This window comes from Drosophila navojoa, chromosome 5, assembly GCF_054131105.1.
Source record: "Drosophila navojoa isolate 15081-1374.11 chromosome 5, UAZ_NAV_1.0, whole genome shotgun sequence".
NCBI classification, from domain to species: Eukaryota; Metazoa; Arthropoda; class Insecta; order Diptera; family Drosophilidae; genus Drosophila; species Drosophila navojoa.
Genome location: NC_142893.1, coordinates 14,584,750 through 14,602,558, shown reverse-complemented (window position 1 = coordinate 14,602,558; position 17,809 = coordinate 14,584,750). Strand labels below are relative to the sequence as shown.

The window sequence follows — 17,809 nt, the reverse complement described above, 5'->3', positions numbered from 1 at the left end:
AAAACATAAATAAGTTTAGATATTAATTAATATTAATTAGATTTCGGATTTAATTTGATAGTATATTAATTAATTAAATGATGTGAATTCAATGCTTTTTGCTGCCCATCAAGGTCAATAAATATTATGTGTTCCATTCGGTCGTTTCAATAACGCATATTGCTTCTTGTAGTTTTCACTTAATTTTCGTGGAATTAATAGTGCACTCTTGCAAAACCGATAATTAGTAGCAAATAAAATTCTTTTGTGAACTAATAAATTATACATTGAGAATAAATAACGTGTAAGTGGCATGGCAATGCATCGAAAATAATGCCTCTAGTGTATTTGGCAAGCGGTAGTGCATGTAAACACTGTTAAAACATGATAATCGTGTGTGCTTCAGTATTTTTAAATAAAAATTGAGACCTATTGGAAGTTACATACTTATGTATTTACATACATATATATTTTGGAGTATATATGTACATACAAACGCATGCAGATCTTTGAAACTGCTTAAAGAAATAAAGTCAAACAAATATGAATGTAATTAATGATTTTTAAATAAAGAAATTAAATAAGTGAAAAACAATTTGGAATTTAATTGACAAAGGCTTGAGAGCAGTATGAATATTATTCCGTAAGAAAAAGCCGAGCGCTAATTTTGTAGCTGGTTAATACGTGAAATAACCACGAAGCAAACTACATACAATAAATAAATGCAAAGCTAGATGTCAAAATTCTGCAGTGTCAATATGGACAAGAAATTATACAACTTCAGAAAAAATGCTTGTTTTTATAACAAATATACTTTAATATATGCTTTAATATATACTTTTTACATGCTAATTTTCCCTTCACATATGAATAATAATATCCTGTTTTCGCATTCAATAAATTGTTGGTGTCTCAAAATTAATGCACGGCTTTGAATTTATGTATCTGTTGTTCCTCAGTTTGTACTTTGTTTACACAGAGCCACCTGTGTTATTATATGAGCCTATTTAAACTCGACAATTACCGGCACAATGAAAAATTATATCTATATTATTATGTTATTAAAAACAAAGAATTAGGCTAAATTAAAGTCAATAATAATTACCGAAGCAACTAATAATACAGAATTATTAAATATGAACGATAATCTATTCTGTTAACCTAATGCGAATTATTCAGAGTTTGTTAACCAATAAGTAGAAATGAAGCCAAGCAAAAGAAAATAAATTGGATGTCGCTGGGTGACATGAATGACATTAAATTACAAGGCTATATATAAATGTATTTCTAATGAGCTGATTCGATCTTGGCCTGCCCATAGGTATGATCACTCTGATCTATTTTAATACCTTAATTATCAATTTACATCTATCCACCTACAAATTTGATCAAATTTACACTCGCAGAAAAGTTATCTTATAATTATTTAAATTCTCAGGCAGAGAAAAACTTGAGCAAAATGAGGGAATCCGCCCATGAGATCAGTATGGATACCTGGAAGCAATGGATACTTGACGCAATATCCAAGATCCGGTCTCAAAAGCAAAGGCCGAGCGTTCAGAGAATATGTCAGGCGATTGGTACACATCACAAGTTCCATGAAGATATTGTGGCTGAAAAGTTGGAGAAAGCCGTGGATTCTGGCTCCGTTATCAAAGTCTATAATAAGGGATTACATTCTTATAAAGCGCCGATGGCGAAGAGGAGAATAAAAGTCGATAAAACAACAAATCTTTACAAAGTGGTAGCTAAAGCCGTAAATGATTTGGGAGAATGCGAGGGATCGACAATCAAAAATATAGAAAACTATATTCAAAAATTTAATTGCATTGATCTTTCGCCCAATGTTGATTTCAAAGCTGTAATTAAGGCATCCATAAAGAAAGCCGTCGACACTGGCTTCCTAATACAGGAGGGAAAGTTGTACAAGAAGGGTAAATCGCTAACAACGCCCCGCAAATCTGCACCGGAAACTGAAATACTTATCAAAGGAGAAGAAACCTGTACACATTGCTCCGGAAACTCACAGAAAAATCTTAATGGCATTCCAGAACCGCTCAGTTCCTGCAAACAATGTGGAATATCATTGCACACGACATGTGCAAACATTGCCGGCAAATGCAAATCACAATCCTATGTGCTGCTCTATATGCTTGTGACTAAAGGATCTTTATGGAACTGTCAGAAATGTGCCGATTGCGTTGTATGTAAAATGCGTAATCGCGGCCCGTGTCTTTTGCAGTGTTTCGCGTGCAAAAACCATTTCCATCTAACGTGCCTCGATACGATACCAGACAAAAAACCCAAGCATCCCTATCGGTAAGTAAAAAGATAATAAATATTTTATAATTAATATCATATATAAATTTAAAAAACTATTCTCATTTCAGATGCAAATCGTGCCTAAACGTTGATCACCCAAAATCGTTGAAAAGGGAAGCAACAAACATAAAACAGGAGCATGAAAATGAGAGGTAATCTTAAGTATAATTATGTTTATTAATATTCCCAAGAACTATGGCTGTCAAGTCTAGTCTAAACTATATCTATAACATAAGACTATATTTTGTTTCTCTTTTGCAGAAATATCTCGTATTCGAGTGCCTCACAAAAACCACATTCCAACTGCAAACGGCAGATGATTAAAAGAGAAGAGCGACTAGAAAATCCATCAACGTCCCAAGAATGTGCAAACAATGTTGCCGGCCACAAGCAGAGAAAGAAAAATAGCATTGTGGTTAATAATTATGATGCTCAGATGAAACAGAAAAAGATATATCGCGATACGATCATTAATCAAATCAGTCGAAAGCGCACATATTCGGACTTATCATCTACGACTACTTCAAGCGAGAGCGACGATGATGAGGATGATGACGATGACAAGAATGCTGCGTGCGATGACCAAGATGAGAGCACGTCGTCCGATTCATGCACTTCCTCCAGCTCTGAATCAGACTCAAGCGATAGCTCGAGTGATAGCTCTGAGTGCGATGACGACAATGATGAGGAGGACTATGACACGGACAAGAGTACATTTAAAGAGAATATATTTGAAAACGAAAAGAACATTGATTTCCGATCATCGTCCAATGACGCAAATAGTTTAGTTGACGCATCCTCGGAAAATTGGGGATTTGCTGCCGTTGCTAAGAATCCAGTCGATGACAAATATATCAAGAATTTTAAGACCATGAGCTATCCAAACCAATCTGTTGCTAATCAAGCAATCGATGCAAATAAACCTAACAAATACGTATCGGATAAGTCTGATAATGTTGTGAACGGTACTTTACCAATCAAGCGAAGTAATGGAAATGTGGAGAAAAAGAGAACAGTTATCTTAAAATCGATGCCACTGGAATCCACAAAGTTATACACGAAAACTGATGATGATATTCCATATCTTACCAAAGAAACTGTATTGAAATTTCGCATGATTGAGGACCAAGAACATTTTCCAGAGTCACGGAAGAAGCCAACCGAGTCAAGTCTGAGCAATAATACGGGCTTCAATTGTATAGGAAATCCTGCGGATGAAAACATTGAGACAGTTGGCCCGACTAAATTGTTTGGTATGTTGAAAGTTAATATAATGTCATATATGTAATTATAATTATATAAATGCTTCATTTGACTGTTAAGATAGTGCCAATAATTACAATTTTATAGTTTGCTTAATTTTTGAAAAAGCTAACTACAGCTAACTACCTAAAGAAACAATTATAACTTAAGGGTTTGCCAATGCCTTATTCTACAAATTTGTTCTATAAAAATACCTTTTACAAGCAAGGCAAAGTATTCAGATCTTTTTAACTATACAGCCTCTATTCATATTAATTAAGTTTGCTTGAATGCCAAACACAAAAAGTTCCTATTTAAATAGATGTTAAAAGAAAATGTGGACTCAATTAAATAATACATTTTTTACTTATAGAAAATCAACATCTACCACCTGGCGTGAATCAATTTGATGTTAACATATATCAAGAAGTGTTGCAAAAAGCTGTTCTTAAAGTTTCTGCAAACCATTCCGAAACGCCTCTTGAGAAAAGTAATTCTTTGATTCACTGTGGACAAAGTCCCAAATCAATTGAAATTGGAAAATGGAACATTGAAACATGGTACTCAAGTCCATTTCCACAGGAGTACGCTAGGTAAATTCCTAAACTATTATTATTTTGTATATATTCCAAACCAACTCAACCAATTGAAATACAAAAAATAAAATAGAAATATCAAGTTGGCAAATCTTTATGTATATAGTTTTAAATTGGCTAAGATCCATTTTTATGAAATTTAAAACATTTTAAACTTTTTTATTACAACATTATAATGATAATTATGTCTCATTCTGTCATTTTAGGTTGGCAAAACTCTACTTGTGCGAATTCTGCCTAAAGTATACAAAAAGTCGATCAGTATTGGATAGACATCAAAATAAGTGTATTTGGAAGCAACCGCCTGGAACTGAGATCTTCCGTCAAGGCGATATATCTGTTTTTGAAGTGGATGGGAATGTTAACAAAATTTACTGTCAAAATTTATGCCTGCTGGCAAAGTTCTTTTTGGATCACAAAACCCTTTACTATGATGTGGAGCCCTTTCTATTTTACATATTGACTAAAAATGATCAGGTTGGCTGTCATCTGGTTGGATATTTTTCGAAGGAGAAACACTGTTCGCAAAAGTACAATGTATCATGTATTCTGACATTGCCTCAATATCAGAGGCAAGGATATGGACGATTTTTGATTGACTTTAGCTATTTGCTTAGCCGGGAAGAGGGACAGCTGGGCACTCCAGAGAAACCACTCTCGGATCTTGGACGTCTTTCGTACTTCTCATACTGGAAATCGGTTGTACTCGAGTACTTGTATAAGTACCGAAATAATCAGACAATAACATTTAAAGATATAGCCATAAAAACGGGCTTAGCTATTTCTGATATTGCTTTGGCATTTGAGTTGTTAAACTTCATTAAGCTAAGAAAAAATGACGGCGACATAAGATACCAAATCAATGTGAAAATAGATTGGAAAAAGGTTTTGCAACATCATAAAAAGAGAGCCCAGAGCAAGACACGAATATTTATTGAAGCCGATTGTCTCCGATGGAGTCCGTTAATGTCGATTTCAAAATCACCAAATTTTAATATAAAACCAATATCTAACCGTGAATACTTGAGCCATCAATATATGGAAACATCAGATGATGATTTTTGTAAAAGCAAACCAGACGAAACTGCAAAGCCTCCAGCAAATTCAACGACTGAATCGTATAAGGAAAAAGATTCACTCAAAACATTTAAGCCGACCAGTGAGAGTGCAGATAAGATAAGTCACATTAAAAAGGACTCACACTCGGAGTCTACACAATTGCCACAAACTGAAGCAAAAAGATGTAAACGTGCCTTCGAAGAAATAACTGAAAACTCCGATTCTTCTGACAGCAAATATTCTAAGAAGTCATCAGAGTCGTCCGAATTCAATATGTTGACCAAGCGAGCGCAGCGTCTAGCTAAGCGAAAGGACAGTATTCCTCACACCAACAAAAGGAAACATTTTGAGCGAGATAATAATGTTGATCATGTGGAACATACTGTTCCGAGTCAAACCGACCAACAGAATGCTAAGGAAACTTTAGATAAAAGTTCCGTCTTGCAACGAGCTACTGTCCAGGATGTGAGTGTTACGAAGCCCGTTAATATTGTGCCCAAGCTGCGAGGTAAAAAATCAAACGGAAAGCGCGATGAAGAAAGTAAAGCTGCAGCTCAAAATTGTAATAAGATTCCATTGAACGAGAGCGAAAACTCCGAAGTGAAGAAACTCATTCAGGATAAGCAGGAAACCGAGCCAGAGCCCCAAGCAGTTGAAAAAGAAAAGACCCCAAATGAATACTGCGCGGAGCAAGTCTACGATGCCGTCGCAAAGAAAACTAAGAAGGCATTATTTTCCGAGACCACTCCGTTTGAAATAAAGCCTACTGAGAATACACCTCCAGAGTGCAAAGTTGAGCCGAAGCCAACTGAAACTGAAATGGTAGTTGAAAGCGTATCGAACAACGAGTCGAAAGTCCAAATCCCAGTTAAGGAAACCATCGAGCCTCAAAAAGAGTCCAGCATCGTGACTCCTGTGGAAATGGAAATCGAAGAAAAAGTTCCCACTAATTCCACGGCTGCTCCTGAAAACGCAAAAGTTGCACCAGTAGTGGAGTGTGCTGAGACAGCTCCTATTGTGAATGAAGAAAAGTTGGAAAAATTAGAAAAGTTGGAGCCAATCAATGATCCAATAATTAAGAGCTCAGACGAAAAACCCATAAAACCTGATGAGGCACCTATTCCCACAGAGAAGGTGGCTGTAGCAGCGCCCACTCCAGTAGCCGCTCCAGTCTCTACTATCCCAAAGCCCGTGGAAGCAGTGGCCACAAAAAACTCGGATACTAAAGAGACTAAAGTAGAGAGTAAGCCCTGCGTTATGCCTGAGCAAGTGGAAACGAAGATTCCTGAAGCTCCTCCTATTGCTGTTAAATGCACTCGGCAATTGAATACTGAAGCTGACAAGGTAAATACCGCAAACGAAAAGCTGATGCCATTGAAGACAGAGGTGCCGCTTGTGCCAGAGGTTGATACAAAGCAGAAAATAAATAATAAAAAGGCGGCCTTGGAAACATCAGTACCGAGGACCGACAATAGCAATAACCATGCGTTATGTAAAAAACCAGATGCTCCAAACGCGGGTAAAATGAATGTTCCAGATAAGGACGCAAATAAACCGGCCCAATTGCTGCAAGTGAAAGAAGAGGAAAAGCCCAATGTGCGCGTCCCATCGTCCTCATTGCCAATACGGGATAAACATCAACTGAAAAACAACGAACATCCCCAGCTGCAAAACTCTTTGACCTCCCAGTTCCCCATCAATCAAATGCCCAACTACCATCACACTTCGCAGTATTGGCAATGGGACTATTACAGCTACAATCTGTGTAATCCCGCCACCCCCAAGGGTCAGAAACAATTCCACAAGGACCTGGCAACAACAATGGCCTACACACACAACTTCACACAGAACTTGTACCAGTCGGCGAACCTGGCAATGCAAGCCCATCACCAGATGCACCACCCCAAGGACAAGCAGAAGGTTGATCGAAAGATAAGCGGCAAAAAGGAGGAGTTGGCGAAAGCAGCAGCAGCAGCCAACATTAGCGCTGGCAACACGGCAAGGGACGACGGCCATGCACTCAACTGTAACGAATACAATGTCAACCAGGCCAACCTTTATGACCAGAAGTGCTCCAACCAGCAAAAACAATTCAAGGCAACGGATCATGGCCAGCAAATCAAGGCCATAGACAATGCTCAGAACCCAGCTATAGCCAGACACGCGAATGCAAACCAAGGGGAGTCGGGAATTCTGCTATCGAGTTCTTTGAGCCGCGAGCCGTCTGCCGCGCCCACAAAGCAGAAATCGGAGCACAGTGGCAACATAGCTCTGGGCGCCGCACGAGACGATAAGATTAAAGTAACTCAGCCGATTCTGCAGTCGGTCAATAACCATTCAAATTTGCAAGTCAGCGGCCAATCTGATGTTAATACCAATATGCCGTACAACTCAGAGTCGGCCTCGAACAATGCACCCATACAGCAGCACTATGACTGCGGGATTAATGTGCAAATCAATATGGACTCGCCAGCAAGCATTGGCAGTGCCGTCAATCATGGATCGGAAAACAGCAATGGACTCATGCACAGACAGTTCTCCGATTGCTCCATGCAAAATCAGTCGGCCACGACGCCCATGCACATGTCCATCCAGAACTCACATATCCAGCAGCAGAGCAACATCAATATGAATTTAACACCAGAAGGCTCGCCCAATTTAAACATCATCGGCAATGCCCAGCACCAGCACCAAAATAGGAAACTAGCCGTACAACAACAACAGGTAACATTAATTAATTATTAATTCTACAATTACAGACTAATGACAGATCTTGTGTCCTTTAGCAGACGGATATTGTTGCGAGTTCCCCGAGTGCATCACACCGAGAACCGACGCCCAAGCAAATTCGCAATAGTAATTCATCAAATAATTCTCAGCAACGGGACGCTAAAGTCGCGACTGGCGGAGCTACGCAAAATACTCACCATCAACACTCTCAGAGTACTGTTTCGAATATATCGAAGGCACAGCAGCAGGATGGCATTGGCAGCTTGCAGTTTGCGCAATCGGGAGGTCAGCACGGACATCAGCAGAATATGCAGCCCTTGGACTACATACCTATTCCGCAGATTAGTCAAAACTTTTCAACTAATCCATCAAACTATGACATAGTCGGTATGCCGGCTGTCATTCAACAACGAATGTCCTTGAATAGCTCAGTTCATTCGCTACCGAACTCTCATCAACGCATTGAACAACCCTCGTCCGCTTGTGCTGTAAATAACTTTTATTTACAAAATAATATGCCATCCAATGAAATCGTATCGAACGCATCTCGTATACCAGTGTCAACTACGTTAGGGCCCCCATCTTCCATAGCTAATAATGATCAGTCCATATCATCGAACAGTGGGGGAACGACACCAGCTGTAGTCGGTCATTTATGTAGTCTTTCGAAACTCCAGCAGCTTACTAATTGCCTTGAATCTCAGCCATGTAATACGTCCCCGGGAGCACAATCGAATTTAGCACCATCGCCGCACCATCCAATTCCACCCAATTCAATGACACCACCACCGCATTTGATAATGCAAAACAGGAACGTTTCGACGCCACCCAATATGCTACAGACACAAGTAACTCCCCTACAATATCATAAATATTATGCAAGCAACATGAACATCACGCCGAGCACATCGACGCAGAACACTAACAGGAACACTCGAAACACACCATCTGCTCCCATTCAGCATACTTCGGCGGCAATCAGCGGCAGTTCGAACAACCGCACGGCGAATGTCCACATCAGCCCCAATCTGATGTCGCACTATAACGCCATCAATACCTATCGAATGTCGCCGCAGCAGAGTCCACCTGCCACGGCGTACAGTTCGGGCGGCGAATATCCCAATTCTCAGATTCCGATGCAAATGGGCGTAATGAACATGCAATCTCAGTACCAGGACGCGTGCGTGTTACAGCGAGCTACGCAGCCCAATCCGATGTATCCAACGTACTCGCCATACTTGCCGTCAATACGCAGATAAAAGAAATCGTCATCTTACACAAAGTATTATGCAAATATAATATTTTCCTGTATTACTTGTGTTGTGAATAAATATAATTTCTGCGAATTCAAATATAAAACTAATAAATATCTATTTATTTATGACTTTGTAACTTATCATAAACTGTTGTGTGTGTGGTACTTCTTGTATAATTTGTTTGGGAGTAAAATAAAGTAAGCTCTATGTAAGCATAGCAGGATCTGCTGAGTTATTAAATAGAAACCCTTCAATAACAGTATAAGTTTGTTCATTATAGATTTCTTACAAAATAAACTGTACATGTGGGCTTTCTATTGAAAGTCACTTAGATATACAATATAATAAACCCATAACGACCAGTAAAATAAGTTTATATTACCATGGATAATGATTTAGCATCCCTACAAAATTGTACAACTGACTCGACTTCATCGGTGCAATCGGAAGTACCGCCGAAGATAATATCGAAGAAGGAAAAGGAACTTATAGCCAATAAAGACATTATAGATCACGATGAATCGCCGAAGTGCTCGAATATCATCACATCCACTAGTACTTCATCTTCTACTACAATCTCAATTGGCGCCTTCAATTCAAACACCCAATTCCAAAGAGCATCTGGCCATGAGCCGCCCCACATTGGCTACGAGCTGAGCGTGGCCAAGTCGATCTTGCAGCAATACAGCACATTGAGCGGAGATAACCTGTAAGTGAGAAAAGTTTTTAGCTCTATTTAGATAAACAATAAAGCTCATTTTACCTGTACATTTCCTAGATTCGATCATTTAAGTGACATAGTTAAGCGCGTCGTTGACGAACGTCCTCCGAATGTTATTGATTTCTTTGAAGAGTTCAGTCGAAATGTACGCGAGCAGAAATTCCATGTGCCGGAACGCTTTCCCCCCAACGCCGTCTTTGCCGACTGTCGCATGTTCCGTCCCGCAAAGCGCATTTTGCACTCAATAAAGGTAAGTTTGCTGTAAATAGGTCTATGTCAAGAAATGATCCAATTTAGTCATTTAGCTACCACATAATGCTGAAGGCTCTGACCTCGGCGGGGATGAGGACTTTGGCGAAGAGGCGTACACATATGCCGATGGGGAGCTTCAAATAGACCTTGACGATAGTATGCGCTTGTTCGTATCCTTCAATGAACGTGTCGAGCAGCTGCAGTTCTTTTGGAACCAGTGCGGCTTTACAATCAGCAAAGATGATATTTTCCAATTGGCAAGCTCTATTAACCGACTGCAGACCCATCCGTCCATAATGCAATGTCGATTTTGGGGCTGCATTAATGGCTTGAAGGCCTCGTACTACATTGTGGAAGCCTCTCTCACTCGAGAGGAGATCAGCTCGCGCCTGACAATGATGGAGGAGGAAATGCGCGAAATGCAACTGCCTTTCAAGATGAGAAAGAATCAAGAGCCGAATCCTTTGCCCACACATATAGGCCCAGAGCTAACTCCAGGAGTTTATGGATGGGAGAATTTTTCACCCGAGGACTTGGAGAAGATGACACCAAAAGCTCCGCCAGTGCCCTTGGCAGAGGAAATTGAGTTCTACGATATACCACCGGAATTTGTGGGACTGGGCTGCAATCGATACTCATACTTTGTCGTCAACAACCTCTATGATGATTGGATTGAATTACCCATTGTGACACCTCGGCAAATTGTTGTTTCTCGCCAAATCAAGAAGTTCTTCACTGGCGACTTGGAGTCTAGTATCGTATCGTATCCATGCTTTCCCGGCAAGGAAAAACATTATTTACGTGCCATAATTGCTCGTATTACGGCTAGCACACATATCGCACCGCAAGGTTATTATAGGCGCATGACTAAGAAGGAAAAAGATCTATTTGATGGCGTCAACGTGGACGACGAGGAGGAGGAGCAAGAAGAGGAAGAAAATTACAATGAAGGCGAAGAGGATTCAATTCAAGGTAACCCACTCGCATCGATCTCATCTCCTACTTGATTTCATACAAATTAAGCCAATTCAGTTGGATAACATAACTGGCACACTAATACAACAGTCAAAATAACATGTAAACTAAAGTTTCTTCTAAGCATTTCTGCTAAGTATTTCCTCTAAAATTTCATCTAAGTATTTGCTGTCCGAATTTCTAATGAATTTCGTATAAGTGTTTTCCCTAAAGAATTTCTTCTAAGTATTTGCTGTAAGAATTTCTTATATGTATTTGCTGTAAGAATTTCTTCTAAGTGTTTACCTTTAAAAATGCCTTCCAAGTGTTTTCCTCTAAGAATTTCTTCCAAGTATTTGCTGTAAGAATTTCTTCTAAGTATTTACTCCAAGTCCTTAATACTTAGCTGAATAATCACACACATCACTTTACTTCACTTTACTGCACTGTACAATTGACCCCCAGCAGGCCTGGGCTACTGAAGAAATGCTGCAGCTGCTGCCCCTTATATAGGGCACCTTTCACTCACGCACTATGACGCGCTCAAATGCAGAGCCCGACGTCAGCCAGGGCTCGATGCCGTCGAGCTTATATTGACCAATGGGAGCGCCCTCTGCCGCTGCCAGCATTCTAGCTTCGCTTTACCTTTAAATACGAAGTGAAGACTGCTGGATACACACAGACAACTCGAATGCTCTTCGGAAGTTGTTCTTCGTCCCTTGCAGGCAGACAGAGAGACAGAGTGAGTGATGGGCAGACTGAGAGGGGCAGACACACACACAGACATATGAACTAATATATATGCACACATATACACATAGTTAACTCGTATTAGCTCATTTCTCTGCTCATGATGCTCCTATGTTAAATATATATAATTTATATAATTATTGGCTGGCATAGACAGCAAATCGATCATTTTTTCTGCCCATCTCACTTCACAATTAACTCTCTCTCTTTTCAGATAATGATGTTATGCTCTTAAAAAATGAACGATTTGAAATAGAGCCCCTGGCAACTCTAGCAACTCCTGTTGCCTGGGTTCATTGTAGACCAAATATTTTAAATCAAGGTCGTATTGTTTGGTACGATGAGGAAAAAGCCCGCAAGGAGCGAGAGAAAGCTCTGGCGATGTATATGAAGATGCGACTCATGGAGGAAATGGATGAAGAAGTTGAAGAAGAGGAGGCCGATGGCGAGGAGGAGGGCGAAGAAGAGGAAATGATGGAAGGCTTCAATCAACCAGAGACAGGCCCGGATATTTTGACATCATGTGCCAGCGATATGAGTCCGGACTGTGTAGTCCCATGGCTGGTGCGTTTCACGAGCCGATATACTAATCAAAAGGAGCGCGTTTTGGTTATGCAATCGAATATATGGCCTGGCGCATTCACTTTTATATTCGAAAACACATGCGAATCCATTTACTTGGGATGGGGACATAAGTTTTGCCGGCGCAACATACCATTTAAGCACTTGCCCATTGTTCAAGAAGAATTTCCACATTCAATTGACGATTTTATTGAGACTACTGATCCCTCGGTTGAGGACGAAATTGCCTACAACGAATGGCTGTTGAGTAAGCAGAAGAGACAAGACGATATCGGCGAAAGCCTGCATGAGTACGATGGCGAAGATATCGACGACTACGACAACGATGACAATGATGCTTAAGACACTTGAAATCACATGGGTTACTTGTAGCACTTAGTCTTCCAATGTTCACACAAATATACGCAAATGGGTCGTCAATAAAGAGTTATGGATTTAACGGAGAGTTCCATTTAGAGTACACACGCAGACAGAAATACTTAAAGGTAAAAATGCTAGCAGAAAACTGATCCACATGGATCTACCTGCTGACTAGGATGAATGTGGGCTCTGCCAACTGACAGCAGGTCCTGTTCCAGCAGCTTAAATTCTAGAGAGCTGAGTTACCAACTTTTTCCATTCTCCCTAGTCGACAGAGATCCAATTCTACCATATTCTCTATTTTGTTGTCCACATACGGCAGAGTTGCCTAAAGCCCTTGGACTTTGGAAGTAGTTGGCATTTTATTTGTTAGTTATACAGCATATAAATTCCATATATGTATATAAATAGCTACTTAAACCAAACTTGCAATTTTATTCGATTCGAGTGTGTATTGTGAGCTTTTCTTTTGATTAACAATTAAATTCACGCATTAAGCTTAAGCTGTCTGGTATTTCTTGATTAGCATGGCCCAGACGTCCGGATAGCGAGCTTGCAGAAATGATGTCAACTTTTGTGCGCTCTGCGCCTGCTGAGGCGAGCAATTGCGGCATTTTCTTGTTATGACTTCTGGTAGAGCAGCTGGAAAAGAGTTGATGATAGAGTAATTTTCAATTAAATTGCAAAAGTAATGTTAAAAGTAAAAGAAATATTCAAATAAGGGAGTGACTGTGGATTTCCTATTATTACTCTTGATATCTATATGTATATGTATCAAGGGTCAAGGTGAGAGGTTCCTTTCTTTTTTCAATGTTTGAATAGGTACATAGAGGAGGCATTGGAATATATAGGAAATATATACATAGGCACATTATTAAAGCTTTAAAAAGTCGTAATGTCTTGCAGGAAATACTCGAAAAACTGAGATGATAAATTATAAAGGAACGGACGAGTGGACATAGCCAAGTTGAGTCTTTGTCTTGCTTTGCATTGCAGCGCCAACTCTAACTGCCTGTAAAAAATACATTTATATATCAACCAATAGTAATAACAATATACCTTTAAGTTGTTTTCCTAACTGGTCGCACGGGCTCTTCTCAAGAATACACATGATTTGGCGACTGACCACAGCTTGATTGTTTAGGAGTCTATTGATGTTCTTCTCGTCAGCATCGACTTGAGCGGGAATCAGCATCATAAATAAGAAGATTAAAACTAAAATAGATTTCTCTGATATTTTACTAAAGAACATAACTTCTTTTATTATTAATATGATAGTGCTAGTGCTAGTGCTAGTGTATTGGATGCTGATGTTTTGTGCGTTCTATTTTGTGTATTTGATATAATTTAGCGCATGCGTTGCAAATCTCTTTGCAGGGTTGTAGTTAAAACGACTAAATTAAGTGGATGTATCAAACTGGATGAGCTTGATAGAAAACTATGCCATTTTTTAAATATTTCTGCAATTCTATAATATCAATAAAGATTATCATTCATGCCCAGGCACCACTCCGCAGAAGTATTGCTGCCCAAGAAAATAGCTTTTAATTTTCATTCACTTTTCATTTCCTCTCGAAAGCAAAAAAAAGTTTTTATTGAATTTTAGATAATAAATAAATATTGGTATAAATATAATTTGATTTGATTATTTTTGATTAAGTTTTGTGAAATAAACCTCAATTGGCAGCTGTGGCAAGTCAGTTGTGTGCGCGAAATCCGTTTTGGTGGCGTTGGCATCGAAGGGCAGTATCTTCTTGAATCTGGGAACAATTCTCTTCACTTTTCTAACATTCGTATTGGATATGGTCATAATAGCTGATTCTGAGGCAACAGTCGTGGCCTTGCTTGCAGCTGGGGAAGTGCTCAAAATAACGCTGCTTGCAGTTGTGGAGGTCGGTTTCGCTTTGCGAGATTTGCCAACATCGCTGGTAACATTTTGGTTTGGTTTCGCTTCCAGTTCAGGCTTTGCCACTTTATCAGGTATGCTGCTGGTGGGCGTGGTATTATATGAATTACCATGAAATTTGCGACGTCTTAGATTAACGAAATTAGTTTTGCCCCGCCTACTTTTGAGCTGCGTCGCCTCTGTCGTGGTAGTCAAATTAGCAACTGAGTAGTTCTTTATAAAAGTTGGTAATGTTTTATTCTTATGAATTTGTGTTAAATTTAGTTTTGCTGCCGCCAATTTTTTACTATATTTACTCTCGTTGCCCTCGTTTTTCTTGAACAAACTCGAAGATCTTTTCAATTTCGCTTCATCGAGATTTGACAGAGTTTTGGCAGTCGACTGAACTTTGCGGCAATTATCGCAGGAGTTGGTATAGTTCTTGACTAACTTCAAGATTTTTCTTGGCGATAAGTTGGGTAGTGTAGTATTCCAGTTCTTAAAATTGGGTGTTGTATTGGATGTAGTCAAGGGTTCAGTTGGACTTAACGTCGCCAATTGAGTGGACTCTGTGTAGAAATCAAATTTATTTCTTGGCACAAAAGTTGATTGTGGTGATTCAGCTGTTGTTGTTGTTGTTTTTGTTGCCTTGGTTGTTGTTTTGGGTGTTGTTGTTGCAATCAGAGCTGTTGTGGACGTAATGGGCTCGATATTGAAAAGATCCAAATCAAAGAGCGTATTCAGAGTTTCGTTATTTGAGTTCGCTTTGTCCTCATCTTCATTCTGATGCTCAAAATGGCTCAGATTTTCCTTTTTGGTCTTAGCTGTCGAATTATGTTCCGGGACATATGGAAGTATGACATCGTCGAGTGTAAAATAGGTATGGGTCACATAGGGTTGATAGGGCTGATCTATTTTCGACATGCTGTTGGCGAGCGTATCCTCAACAGCCTGCGAGGGCTGTGCAACATTTATGATCTGGCTCTCGTCGGCAGCAGCAACAACAGATTTTTTGTTTTTCTTGCAAATTGTTAGATTATTGTAGTCGGGACTCAGTTTGTAATCAGGCTGAGTTTGGTAGTTGGGCTGTATATTGTATGCGGGCTGAATATTGTATTCAGGTTGAATTTTATAGTCCGGGTTCGATTTGTATTCCGGTTGTTTTTTAAACTCAGGATATTGAATAGATGGATGATAGTTCTGATCGCTGCTAGCTGTTGTCTTTGTCACAGTTGTTGAAGAAATCTTTGCGGCAGTCAAATATGAGCGCAAAAATTGAGGTGACAATGGACCATCATACGTATTTTTATAAGTATTTCTGAAAGAGAAGTCCAATAGAATATTTGGTGAATAATTAAAAAATAAATGAGGTGAGAGAATAAAGCTTTACATTACTAAATTGATTTAATTATAATATAAAAATAAATTAATCATTTTAAACAAATACCTTAATGGACTTCCATGAGTTGGAACAATTTCCCGTGGGGTACTTCTATATCCATGTGCATAAAATATATTACCCATGCGATGTTTCCTAGGTGTTAGTGTTGGATTTCTGTTCGCATACCAATACAGTTTTCTATATGCATTTAAATAGTTTTTTCCCAGTTGACTGTAAAGAAAATAAGGCTGCCCATCCATGGACCATAGCTGTAAGAATAGTGTTCAAATAATTAATAATAAATATTTATAGTAATTATACATACCCCTGGACTATGTCGAATATTATCGGTGTAAGCCGTTGTTATCAGGAATATAATTATTGTACCTGGAATAAAAATAATAAACAAATTAAAATATATTTACTACAATATCAACATGCTAAACTCAGTGTGCACATCTATTTTTATTTATTTGATATATTAATAAAAATTTTTAAGACTGAACCCTAATTAGAAAATATTCAACATTTATTCAATAATTACTCACAGACATGTTCACTCACGCATACATACATACATATAAGCAAACACACTTCACTTTCACATTTACGCATACATATAAATATTTCCAAACTCCCACACATATACAGATGTAAAAGTAAAACTACAGCTAATCATGAAACGTTTTGCTTTCTTTAATTACTTTCTTATGGAATTAATTAATTATACATAAATAAATAGAAATACAAATATATACATGTATAGATTTTTTGTTACTTTTTTAAATTGTTATAATAGTTTTGACATCAACAACAACAACTAATTTTATTTTATTTATTGGCTGAAGCTTTTGGATTTATAAGTAGTTTTATTTTATATATAGTTTCTGGCCAATTTAGTAAGCAATATTAATAAAAACAAAACCATTATACCCTGATTTCTCATTTTCTATGGGTTCAGGGTATAAAAATTGTAATAAAAACATTCACCATAGCGGGTCCATAGATGATCATATATAGAAATGGCAAAATTCGATCTCAGACAAACCATTCAATACACATTTTAAAAAATACAAATGCACATATACAAATTTGATATTGTTAAATCAAATTTAATATTATAATATGTCAAATTTACCAATACAAATCTGAACAAAGTTGAATATCTGAAGATGTTTGGAAAACATATTGAACAGATTCTGCTGCAGCTACAGCTACTCACTGCTAAAGATTAAAGACTAACGGACAACTGACTTGATGCATTTGTGGCTTACGTTAATACCCTATATAGTTTCAGTTTCAAATTAAAGGGTAGATGGTACATAACAGTTAAGTTGGCTACCCTATAATATCTTGTTTATTTTGTTTATATTACATTTAACGTTTTGATATTTACTTTATTAATTTTATTACTTTTATTACTTTAACCATTCCAAACTGGCCATCTTCTCTTTTATTAATATTATTTATTTCTATATATTTTCTTTTTTCAAATAAATATTTTATATCTATCTTACATATATTCTGTGATAATTTATAATCATAATTTTGCATCAGTATATGCTCATACATACTCTAAGAGAGTGAGTTAAAGAGTTTTCAAAAAATAGAGGGTGTGTATGCCTTTATCAGTCTCAAACAGAATGGGTTTATTGTTCGTTGCAACGAGATCATATGTTGTAGACGCCTTGAAGCATAGCATTACATGCATGGTTAAATTTCCAATAGATATTTTCTATC

The 17,809-nt window shown here is 38.2% G+C and overlaps 4 protein-coding genes across 4 annotated transcripts; 2 read left to right on the top strand and 2 right to left on the bottom strand.

The window, feature by feature from the left end:
* Positions 1 to 166: 166 nt before the first annotated feature.
* Positions 167 to 9,331, top strand: enok (histone acetyltransferase enoki mushroom). The gene is made up of 7 exons (XM_089262666.1): positions 167 to 287; positions 1,422 to 2,298; positions 2,370 to 2,453; positions 2,563 to 3,554; positions 3,917 to 4,136; positions 4,346 to 7,922; positions 7,985 to 9,331. The coding sequence occupies exons 2-7, from the start codon at positions 1,439 to 1,441 to the stop codon at positions 9,185 to 9,187; spliced, it is 6,936 nt and encodes a 2,311-aa protein (XP_089118792.1). The 5' UTR covers positions 167 to 287; positions 1,422 to 1,438; the 3' UTR covers positions 9,188 to 9,331.
* A 150-nt stretch (positions 9,332 to 9,481) lies between these two features.
* On the top strand, positions 9,482 to 12,882 carry Rsph4a (Radial spoke head protein 4a). The gene is made up of 4 exons (XM_089262667.1): positions 9,482 to 9,893; positions 9,963 to 10,155; positions 10,211 to 11,129; positions 12,076 to 12,882. Exons 1-4 carry the CDS (start codon positions 9,568 to 9,570, stop codon positions 12,783 to 12,785), a joined length of 2,148 nt encoding a protein of 715 aa, XP_089118793.1. The 5' UTR covers positions 9,482 to 9,567; the 3' UTR covers positions 12,786 to 12,882.
* Positions 12,883 to 13,117: 235 nt separating this feature from the next.
* LOC149091072 (ejaculatory bulb-specific protein 3) lies at positions 13,118 to 14,154 on the bottom strand. The gene is made up of 2 exons (XM_089262276.1): positions 13,863 to 14,154; positions 13,118 to 13,445 (listed from the first exon to the last, which is right to left on the bottom strand). The coding sequence occupies exons 1-2, from the start codon at positions 14,053 to 14,055 to the stop codon at positions 13,303 to 13,305; spliced, it is 336 nt and encodes a 111-aa protein (XP_089118402.1). The 5' UTR covers positions 14,056 to 14,154; the 3' UTR covers positions 13,118 to 13,302.
* Positions 14,155 to 14,448: 294 nt separating this feature from the next.
* On the bottom strand, positions 14,449 to 17,308 carry LOC149091071 (uncharacterized). The gene is made up of 4 exons (XM_089262129.1): positions 17,208 to 17,308; positions 16,395 to 16,456; positions 16,136 to 16,338; positions 14,449 to 16,006 (listed from the first exon to the last, which is right to left on the bottom strand). Exons 1-4 carry the CDS (start codon positions 17,254 to 17,256, stop codon positions 14,449 to 14,451), a joined length of 1,872 nt encoding a protein of 623 aa, XP_089118255.1. The 5' UTR covers positions 17,257 to 17,308.
* Between the last annotated feature and the right edge of the window lie 501 nt (positions 17,309 to 17,809).